The sequence below is a fragment of the Trachypithecus francoisi genome, unplaced genomic scaffold, assembly GCF_009764315.1.
Source record: "Trachypithecus francoisi isolate TF-2019V2 unplaced genomic scaffold, Tfra_2.0 Lachesis_group9, whole genome shotgun sequence".
Taxonomy (NCBI): Eukaryota; Metazoa; Chordata; class Mammalia; order Primates; family Cercopithecidae; genus Trachypithecus; species Trachypithecus francoisi.
The window spans coordinates 27,373,025-27,384,208 of NW_022681474.1; the positions used below are offsets into that span (position 1 = coordinate 27,373,025).

At 38.5% G+C, this 11,184-nt stretch overlaps 2 protein-coding genes across 6 annotated transcripts in view; one reads left to right on the forward strand and one right to left on the reverse strand.

Annotated features, from left to right (window-relative positions):
- Positions 1–565, reverse strand: part of ENKUR (enkurin, TRPC channel interacting protein) — a 31,982-nt gene extending 31,417 nt beyond the window's left edge. Inside the window, exon 1 of one of the 2 annotated variants that reach the window (XM_033208804.1) lies at positions 271–565. In XM_033208804.1, the coding sequence (XP_033064695.1) occupies positions 271–347 (77 nt within the window). In that variant the 5' untranslated portion in view covers positions 348–565. The remainder of the gene's footprint in view (positions 1–270) is intronic. The other variant, XM_033208805.1, reaches the window with a different exon arrangement.
- Positions 566–930: 365 nt separating this feature from the next.
- Positions 931–10,983, forward strand: THNSL1 (threonine synthase like 1). 4 transcript variants are annotated; one of them, XM_033208801.1, is made up of 4 exons: positions 1,076–1,188; positions 1,762–1,995; positions 6,059–6,225; positions 7,486–10,983. In XM_033208801.1, exon 4 carries the CDS (start codon positions 7,534–7,536, stop codon positions 9,763–9,765), a length of 2,232 nt encoding a protein of 743 aa, XP_033064692.1. In that variant the 5' UTR covers positions 1,076–1,188; positions 1,762–1,995; positions 6,059–6,225; positions 7,486–7,533; the 3' UTR covers positions 9,766–10,983. The 4 variants fall into 4 exon arrangements, with proteins under 4 accessions (XP_033064694.1, XP_033064691.1, XP_033064690.1 ...); XM_033208803.1 differs by lacking the exons at positions 1,076–1,188; positions 1,762–1,995 and adding an exon at positions 931–1,023; XM_033208800.1 differs by lacking the exon at positions 1,762–1,995 and having other exon boundaries at positions 991–1,091.
- The last annotated feature ends 201 nt before the right edge of the window (positions 10,984–11,184 follow it).

The following is an 11,184-nucleotide window of genomic DNA, read 5'->3' on the forward strand; positions in this document are numbered from 1 at the left end:
ATGCAGTATTAATAAGAGGTTAAGTGTAATATAATCAAATGGTCACCTCACAGCGCCGGACTGCCCTCTCTGTAAAACTGTGAGATGCTAAATATCTAGATATTTCGACCTTTTCTCTAACAAGTTATCCTCCAAGGCTACTTCATCGAGGCATAAATACATTTTATTATTAAAAATCCCAGTATATGTATGTTTAATACTGACTATTCCCCAATTCTTGTTTCAAGTGAAACAAGAATTGGGGAATTGTTTCTTTGCTTATCCACATACCTAGGAGGCTGGGGAGGCTCCTTCAAGTCACTGGGTATGAGGTTATAAATGCACTCAGAAGGGCACGTTGGATCCATGGTCACCAAACGACTCCTTAAAAGCTATTCTCAGCTTTTTTCTCCCTGTCCCAGTATCTCTGTCCTTCTTCACTGCTTCCCCTTTCTTTCTTCTTCGCCTTCTCAAGGACCACAGTTTCGCTCCTTCACATCGTCCCCCCTTTGACCCCCTCTTAGCAGTCCTCTCTCGGGAAGAAAACACCCTATTTCTCCCGGGATTGCTAAGCGTCGTTGACTGTGCGGTTGCCGTGGAAACCGTTACTAGGCAACGAGGAAGTAGACGGCGGCACTGCAAACTAGGTCTCCCCCTCTTTCTGTATCGCCTTCTACTAGAGAAACTCATTTGGAAGCCATTGTTTTTACGTGCCTTTGAAAGTTAACGGGGTGAAAATGGTGTCCCCTTAAAAACTGTGCTCTTTTCATCTCTGTGTATCTGGGGAAAAAGAAAAACCCTACTGCAGACACAGCAAAGCGCAGCTAGTGCGCAGGCGTCTCACAATAACGTTTTTGCGAGCAGGCCCCAATCCCGGTGTGGGCGGAGCGATCGGCTGAGACCAAGCGGACGCACGGCCAAGGCAGCCAGCGGGACGAGGAAGGGGAGGAGCCCGAGGAGCTCGGAGTGCTTGGATAGGCTACAGTGAGAGAAGAGGTCACGTGCCCTGCGCGAGGCTGCTTCGGGCGTGGGCGTGGAGCGGAGGTACGCTGGCCGCCGCAGGCACAGGCAGAGTCCACTGCGCGGGGGCGGGACCGGGGAACTAGCCGGAGGTACGGTGCTCCGTCTCCTGTGGCGGCTTTAGCGGTTCGTGGAAACTGCTTCCCCATTTCCTTTCATTTTCCCCGTCTTCTCAGTGAGATTTCCTTGGTGAGTTACTGGAGGAGAGAGAAAGGAAAATTAGAAGCCACCCTGCTCCCGTCGCATGCCTTTCCCCGCACCGTCCCTTCCCCTTTCCGCTACTCGCTGGTCATCTTAACTCTGCCCGCATTTTTCCTGCCGATTCTGGTCGAGGCCCCTCGGAATCCCGCGCAGCTTTGCCCGCCACCTGTGTGAGTGCGCGCCCGGGGCCCGCGGCCTCCTCCGCCTGCTGCGCTTGCCCTGCCATCCCTGCGCCCGCTACCGCCTCTTGGGCGGCCCTCGGGGTCTGCTCTGCGCCTGCTCTTCCACCCTGGTCGGGACCCTTCCTCTAGGTCCTTCTCCAGGAACCAGTGGACCTGCTCTTTGTAAATGAGCATCCTAAACTGAGAGGAGAAGCCTTTTAAGTGGGCCTTTACGTTTTTGTCCAGTTTTTGGCGTCCCATGTTGAAAATCGTCTTCTGGGAAGCGGTTTTATTCCTTTTTGCTCCACCTAGTCACCCGTAAATTTATGCACATAGGAGTGCCCTAGGAAAGTCATTTAGACGCTTTTACCTGAGTGTTTAAAAGGCATTTTGGTAATAGGATTTGGGGAGGAAGATGGATGGCTCTGAGCCACCCGTACAGAGGCCACTCTGCCCGAAGGAAATAAAGCTTTCCGGAGAGGAGAGAAAACACAGGAGTTTGGGTTTCTCACTGTCTGGTTGCCTGGTGGAGACATTAAAACAACACAATGGCCTAGTGAACCTTTTAGTTTATATAAAAAGGCTTTACTGAATGTGGAGATCCTTACTTTGGGCTCTTACTGAATTTCACTAGGTAAGAATACAGTAAGTTTTTTTTTTTATATATATACAGTTGGTTTTAATTTTTGTCCCAGACGCTTAGGGAAAATTCTCCAGATTTCTTCACATCAGATTGTCTTCCAAAACATTTTAGATAGATAGATCTATAGATCTATATTTAGATCTGGATCTAAATCTATATCACTTTGTCCTTTTCGCCTTTGAGTATTTTATGTTTGGGGTGTCTGTTTAGCAAATATAGAGAAAAATTTTGGCGGGAAACTTCCTGTATTTACGAAGATTCAAACCAAGGATTCATGGAATAATAATACCATTAGCCAAGTGGATAATCATCGACTAAAGCTTATAAATTTTCTAATTAGAAGGAATGCCTTGAGACTATTTGTGTTAATCAGTTCCTGAAATAGCAAGTAAGGGCAAAACATGATTTCTGCAGTTAGCACCAACTGGCCTTAGGTACCCTTGATGTTCTGGGGTTATTGAAATAAAATAATTTCACTGATGTCTGTATATTTATTATGCTTTAAAAAATGCTAAACAATTGTGCTAGACCTCACTGTAGTATGGTTAGTGTACAGTCATGAGCAGGTTGTTAAATCATGTGGAAAAGAACTTTTCTTTTTTCTTAGACATTTGATCTGCAATTTTCCTTGCCTTTGGAAAGTGTGTTTAAGCAAAATTATTTCTAGTTTTTATAATTCTCTTGAAATGACAGTTCAAAAAAAATGCCTGTGTCTACCTCATGTCCACAGGGAATTAACTGGTATATACCTATAGGGATGAACAAACTATCTGTAACGGGGTAGACAGTGAATATTTCAGGCCTTTGCGGGCCAAGTGGTTATGTTGCAACTACTCACTTTTGCCACTGTAGCTCAAAAGCAGCCAAAGACAATACTGAACAAATGAACAAATGTATGAGCACATGAATGGTTGAAGTTGTGCTTCAGTGAAACTTGATTTATAAAAACGGTGGTGGGCCAGATTTAGCCTGTGGATTGTAGTTTGCACAGATTCTAGATCCCCATATAATGGTATGCCTGTCATGTACATAAACACATGAGGGGTTTTTTTGCGAAGCCTTATTTTTATCTATTTAAATGAATAAAATGGGTGTAGATGAGGATATAAGACAATTGGAAGGTAAATCCTTTATAAAGACAGGTTCTTTATAATTTTCAAAGTTACAGAATTGTGGATACTTAAGTTTTTTCAGTTAAATATTTGATGTCATTAAGAACATGTCTAACAGCAGAAGTCTAACAGCAGAAAAGACTTAGCTTTGATAGTAATATAAAGACTTAAGTGATGAACTTGCAAAATTAATTGTTTTGGTTGTAAGATCCTTGTGATTACAGAACAATACTGGATTGTGTGGTCCTTCCACCTTCACCTCTGTTTCATGGCAAGTGGGAGGCCCTCTGAAAGAAGGGTTTGAGAGAATTTTTGATTAGAAGTCAGAAGCAGTAGAGCTTAACCTCCTTTTGCCTAGTTTGTGTCCTGATATACAGTTGGATCTCCATATCGGTGAATTTCCCATTCTCAGATTCAACTAACTACAGATTGAAAATATTTTGGTATTTTGGTTGGGTGCAGTGGCTTATATCTGCAATCCTAGCACTTTTCAAAGGCCAAGGCAAGAAGATTGCTTGAGCCCAGGGATTGGAGACCAGCCTGGGCAACATGGCGAAACTCCCTCTCTACAAAATATACTAAAATTAGCTGGGTGTATTGGTGCATGCCTGTAGTCCCAGCTACTTGTGAGGCTGAGATGGGACGATTGCTTGAGCCTAGGAAGTCAAGGCTGTAGTGAGCCAAGATTGTGCCACTGCACTCCAGCCTGGGCAACAGAGTGGGAGCCTGTCTGACAAACAAAAAACATGAAACTAATGGAACAGTAAAAATACCACAAATAAAAAAGCAAATTAGTATACCAGCTCTGTACGTAGCATTTGCATTGTGTTACATATTATAAGTTATTCAGAGATGATTTAAGGTATACAGGAGGATGTGCACAGGTTGTATGCAAATACTACACCATTTTATATAAAGGACTTGCACATATGCAGATTTTTCTCTGAAGTCCGTCCTGTTAACCACTAATTATCCAATATCTCTCTTAATGCTTAATCCAAATAATTGTTAAACACGTTAAAGAGAAGAGTATCAAGACTGAAAGCCTTGGAGTGTAGTACCAGAAATTTCCCTCTATTCAACAGAACCATTTTTTATGATCATTCAACAATATCCTCAAATCCTTTTTTCCATTTCTCCGTGAATTGAACAAATATTTAGCGAACCGTGGATAATGCTTTGGTGAAGTCCATATATATGCCTTCTGTGTACATTCCTGACTGGCCATTGCAGCAGACATTCTCAAAAAGAAAATGAGGATGTCTTTTCCTCATTTGTTTTGTTAAAAAATGTTAAGCCCCTAAAATCAATTTGTGGTTAAATTTAGTATGTATCTTAAAATAGAATATATCTTTATTGTTCTTTAAAAATAATATAGTACTTAACTGCTTTCTCCTAGTCTAAGGAACATGTTTTTGGGAAATATTGATACAGAATTTACAAATTGAACTGTCATAATTTATATATATATATATGTCTACCCCAAAGTCTTGAAAAAGGGAAGTGAAGTAAAATTTAAAAACGAGGGTAGAGGGGAACTAATATATAGAAAAAGTAAGATTGCAAAACATAAGGTGAAGGTAACATAATGTTTGCCTTACAATCTACTGTTAATGAAGTTGATGTTAGGCATGGTAGCAAGCAACATAAAGCAGAAGAAAAGATGAAAGATTTACTGGGTTGGTGTGGTGGCTCATGCCTGTAATCCCAGCACTTTGGGAGGCCAAGGTGGGAGGATTGCTTGAGTTCAGGAGTTCAAGAGCAGTCTGGGCAACATGGTGAAACCCTGTCTCTACAAAACGTACAAAAATTAGCTGGATGTGGTGGTGCACACCTGGTGGGAGAATGACCTGAGCCCAAGAGGTTGAGGCTGCAATGAACTGAGATCATGCCACTGCACTCCAGCCTGGGCGACGGTGGAAGACCCTTTCTCAAAAAAAAAAAAAAAAAATTACTGCACTTGAAAACGAACTACTCAGATTATATACAATTATTACTGATACAGATACCAGAAAGTTATGTATTGCAAACTCAAAAAGAAGAGACTGTAATGTTACAAGCAAAAGCTTCCTGAATAGGAGGTTAATCAAACTGTTTTATATAAGTGCCCTAAAAGCAGCTTGTGCTTTTAAAGTCCAGTACCAGAATACCGTTTAATAAAATAAATTGATGTTATGATTCAAGTATATAATTCTTTCTGGTCCCTGGTTTACTTCAGGGAAAGGATTAGACTGTGTGTGACAAAACAGTTCTTGATTCATCGTTGAACACCACTGTATTCTCTGAAGGTTTATAAAGCAAGCCATAAAAAAAAAAAAAAAATGCACGTTGCCTTGTACCTACATATTTGGATTCCATTTATATATTCCTAGCTCATTGTCAGTGAGTGACAATGATTAATCTTACTGTAAATATTTTGTGCTAACCACTATGATAGGTGCTTTGATCTTATTATAGAGACACTTATATAGCTAAGAGAGATCTTTTTGTGGCAAGAGTTTTATTTGGGCTTTTTATAGTGGATATTATTACGTATGATTATATAGTGATTTTGATAAATAATACAGCCTAAAAAACAATTCAGACACTAATTTCATAGCTGTAGTCCACTGATTTTTTTCCCCTCTGATGATTATACAGCCAAATCATTAACATTCCAGATATCCTTCTGAAAGGTTTTGTATTTATTATTATTTGGTTTTTTATTGCTTGATGGTAGAAATTCCTTCAGTACTGTTTAGTGAAATTATTTTTATAATGAGACACACATGTTTAAAAACGGTATATTAATCTAATAATAGAGTTGGGGGAACATGAAAAGGGTCAACTTTTCTGTAGTTTTAAAATTGCAGATGAGCTTTTCAAATAATAGACTAGTCTATATGTAGAATTTTATGACACTGTATACAGTTATAATTAACTTAAAATTTTTTCCATTATAGACTCCACGTTTTGCAAAGATCAGTTTTGCCTCAGAGTCAACAAACTCTTCAGATTGGTTCTGGTGTGTCCTGTGTTTACAAGTCAGTGGAAATTAAGCACAGCACATACAAATTGAGAAGTCAAATAAGGAAATGAATTACTTCCCTTGACGGCTCTAATTTTACTTGTAAGTTAAATTCAGAGTTAGCTTAAAATCATGTAAATGTTTAATTACAAAACAGAGTTTAAGTAGCATAGAAAGTCAGTATTACATGATTAAAAGTTTTCAGCACATACTTAAACATTTGATCTAGTATTTAATATGTTTTAGTTGCATATTGGTTCTACCAAAGAACACGTGATAAGCCCCACTATGTGTCTGTGACATTACTTCAGGCAGTTTACGTGAACACTGCAGAGGTATTATATTGCATTTTACATAACCAAAGACTTGTCTGGCATACAATTTTGTTTTAATGGTGAGTATATTTCCAAAGACAAGGACTTGGTCAATATGGGAAATTATAGAGCTTCTTTGGATGCCAGAATAATTGTTTTCTCTCATCACTGGAAACATTCCTGAGGTTCTTGGTTATTGCCCTGGGCCTGGAAATTGAGTTAAATCTCTCCACTGAAGATTATAGGATTAGAAACAAAAACGATGGTTCCGTGCAGATAAGGTTATATGTAGCCTTTGACCTCATTGCTGATTATTAATTTTTCTTAACTATTTGTATAATATTATACCTTTCACTTTGGCTCTTTTTAAAGCCTTCAGTATGAATAATATGTCACAATGAGTCTTAATATGCACGTAAAAGGCACATAGGAAAGAGAATAGCATGTAGTTTGGAAAACTAAGCATTTTGTAAGCAAATATGTTCTTTTATTCTGGTTTCCTGTTACGAATTCTGTAAGAAATTTATGAGTAATATAGTCTATCACGATGTTCATATAACTGAAGAGAAATTAAATATAAAGAATATTATTCAACTTTTGTGAATTGCAAGTAGATAGCACTCCAACTCCAAATCATCTTTATATGTGATATAAACCGATAAACCATGAAATAATTTCCATTAAAAGATCTCAATACGAAAAGAAATAGTAATTTGATTTAGCATATATATACTTTTAAAAGCATCTACAATCTGGCACTTCATGAATACAAGTTTCTGTTGTTTATAGTTACAAATTTTGTCCAAGTTTTGATTTTTCAGTGTCTTGAGATTTTAAAAGGTATCATTAAAAAGGATTATATGCAATATATAAGAATTTGGATTGGAATACTTTTTTTAAACTCCATAAGTTTGGCAGATTTTTAAACAGTTTATGTACCATGGTCATGGTTATATTCAATCCTGTTGGGATTTTAACAAGCTACTGAAATTAGTAACCAAATTATCTTTTGTTGTTTTTTTGTTTGTTTGTTTTGTGTTTTGAAAAGGGCTAAAGCCCATTTTTAGGTTGGTGTGGGCAGAAAAGTGAAAAGAGAATGCTCCACTTTAACCGATGTCAGCAACTGAAAAAGATAACACAGAAATGTTTTTCTAGTATACATGTTAAAACGGATAAACATGCACAGCGATTTCTTTCAAGAACCTTTGCAATTGCAGAATTAAGGAAGTCATGGTATTCAACCCACTCTCTTGTTGGAGACAAAAATATTATCCTGATGGGACCTCCTGGTGCTGGGAAAACAACAGTAGGCAGAATAATAGGTCAGAAACTAGGTTGTTGTGTCATAGATGTAGATGATGATATCCTTGAAAAAACCTGGAATATGAGTGTGTCTGAAAAATTACAGGATGTTGGTAATGAGCAATTTTTAGAAGAGGAAGGAAAAGCTGTGTTAAACTTCTCTGCATCTGGAAGTGTGATTTCCCTTACTGGGTCCAATCCAATGCATGATGCTAGCATGTGGCATCTGAAGAAAAATGGAGTAATTGTATATCTGGATGTACCTCTACTAGATCTAATTCATCGTCTGAAATTAATGAAGATAGATAGGATTGTAGGTCGGAATTCTGGAACATCTATGAAAGACTTACTTAAATTTAGAAGACAGTATTATAAGAAGTGGTATGATGCTCGTGTTTTCTGTGAAAGTGGGGCTTCCCCAGAGGAGGTAGCTGACAAAGTGCTGAATGCAATTAAAAGATACCAAGATGTGGACTCGGAAACATTCATTTCAACAAGACACGTTTGGCCTAAACACTGTGAACAGAAGGTTTCAGCAAAATTTTTTAGTGAAGCTGTAATTGAGGGGTTGGCTTCTGATGGTGGACTCTTTGTTCCTGTGAAGGAGTTTCCAGAATTAAGCTGTGGGGAGTGGAAAAGCCTAGTAGGAGCAACCTACATAGAAAGAGCACAGATACTGTTGGAAAGATGTATCCATCCTGCAGACATACCTGCTGCCAGGTTGGGAGAAATGATTGAAACTGCTTATGGGGAAAACTTTGCCTGCTCAAAAATTGCTCCTGTCAGGCACCTTTCAGGCAACCAGTTCATCCTGGAGTTGTTTCATGGACCAACAGGATCATTTAAAGATTTGTCTTTACAGCTTATGCCTCATATTTTTGCACACTGTATCCCACCAAGTTGCAATTATATGATACTGGTAGCTACTTCAGGAGACACAGGGAGTGCAGTCTTAAATGGTTTTAGTCGTCTTAATAAGAATGATAAGCAAAGGATAGCTGTGGTCACATTTTTTCCTGAGAATGGAGTAAGTGATTTTCAAAAAGCACAAATAATAGGCAGTCAGAGAGAAAATGGATGGGCAGTGGGTGTTGAGTCAGATTTTGATTTTTGCCAGACAGCTATAAAAAGAATTTTTAACGATTCTGATTTTACTGGCTTTCTTACTGTGGAATATGGAACAATTTTAAGTTCGGCTAATTCCATAAACTGGGGCCGACTACTTCCGCAGGTAGTTTATCATGCTTCCGCATATCTCGATCTTGTTAGTCAAGGATTTATTTCTTTTGGAAGCCCAGTCGATGTCTGTATTCCCACAGGAAATTTTGGTAACATATTAGCAGCAGTGTATGCCAAAATGATGGGAATCCCGATTCGAAAATTTATCTGTGCCTCTAATCAGAACCGTGTTTTGACTGATTTTATAAAAACAGGACATTATGATCTAAGGGAAAGAAAATTAGCACGGACTTTTTCACCGTCGATAGATATTCTCAAATCTTCAAACCTAGAACGACATTTACACTTGATGGCTAATAAAGATGGACAACTAATGACAGAATTATTTAATCAATTAGAAAGTCAGCATCACTTCCAGATAGAAAAGGTTCTAGTTGAGAAACTTCAGCAGGATTTTGTAGCTGACTGGTGCTCTGAGGGAGAGTGCCTAGCAGCTATTAACTCCACCTATAATACTTCAGGGTATATTTTGGATCCACACACTGCTGTTGCAAAAGTGGTTGCAGATAGGGTGCAAGACAAAACTTGCCCTGTGATTGTCTCATCTACAGCCCATTACTCAAAGTTTGCACCTGCTATCATGCAAGCTTTAAAGATTAAAGAAATCAATGAGACTTCATCAAGTCAGCTGTATTTACTGGGTTCATACAATGCATTACCTCCACTGCATGAGGCTTTATTAGAGAGAACAAAACAGCAAGAGAAGACGGAGTACCAGGTCTGTGCAGCTGATGTGAATGTCTTGAAGAGTCATGTGGAAAAATTTATCCAAAATCAATTCATATGAAAGCTTTCAGAGTAAATTTTTTTTTCTGGCTATAGGCATGCAATAATAAATCTCAAACACTGATTTGGAGTACAGTAGCATTTTGTCTTTTATGTAAATATCTCTATATCTGTTTGGAATTTCAGTAGTCTGATCTCTAGGGCTGACATTAGACCTCCATGGCACCTCCTCAGATCTTTAATCTAGAAGTGACAAAAGTTAACAGTGCACGGACCTTTGAGCTGTCATGCTTTGCCTTGTGCTCATGTGGGGTATATCAGTTTCCACTCCCACACCCTCACTGTTACGTGGACCAAAATGTCTGCTATACTATTTGGCAATTAAAATATTTAAGCCCAGTTTTCAGATACTACATCTGTAACTAGTGAATAGTTCTCTGTTGATGAGAAAGTTAATTTACCACTCAAAATGGCTAATTTGAATGGAGGAAGTAGTAAACTCTTCTATTAGGATTAGGGCCAGTGTTTTGTTTTGTTTTGTTTTTGTTTGGCACAGTTTCAGGTCACTGCACCCTCCGCCTCCTGGGTTCAAGTGATTCTCCTGCCTCAGCCTCCCAAGTAGCTGGGATTACAGGCATGCACCACCACGCATGGCTGAATTTTTTGTTTTTATTAGAGATGGGGTTTCGCCAAGTTTTCCAGGCTGGTCTTGAACGCCTGCCCATAGGTGATCCACCCACCTCGGCCTCCCAAAGTGCTAGGATTACTGGCGTGAGCCTCTGCACCTGACTATGGCCAGTGTTTTTAACCCTCCTCAAATTCCATTTTGGACTACAACTAATGTGTATCTCACACTGTCCAAATTAAATATGTACTCTGTGCTTCACTCTCTTTTGGATGTTTATGGTTAGGGTGATGATGTTTGAAAATCAAGACATAACTGAAGTCCAGGATGAAACACTAAGCAGAACTATTTAGAAGTGAATACAGAAATAAAATGATCTATTTCAAGAGGAAAGTTTTCCAAAATTAAGAGTACTTGAGTAGTCTCAATAGGAGGGTATTTGTAGACAGCAGTTTCACTATATTATTTGGAGTCAATTCTTAGCGTAATTTGTTGTTTCTTCAGTGAACATTGTATTTTTCTGGCAGCTGAAACTGCACACAACTGATACATGTATTTAATTTGTATTCCTTTGTAGTAGTACATTTTAACCATGATTTATGTTTGTGAATTTACTGGATGTTTTCTTTCTGAATTAAAGATTGTCAAGACCAATTAGTGTAATGGACTACTGTCAACCACAAGATGGCATTCCTAACATAATTTGTCTTTGATAACATTCAGTTTCATATTCTTGGAGAACAACCTCCAAGAAGAAATATATTGAAAGTTGTAATGAAGAAAACATTTTAATAGTTTAATAAACGAGAAATTTGTTTTAAGTTTTTTTAAAAAATTAAACCAATTGTATATTAG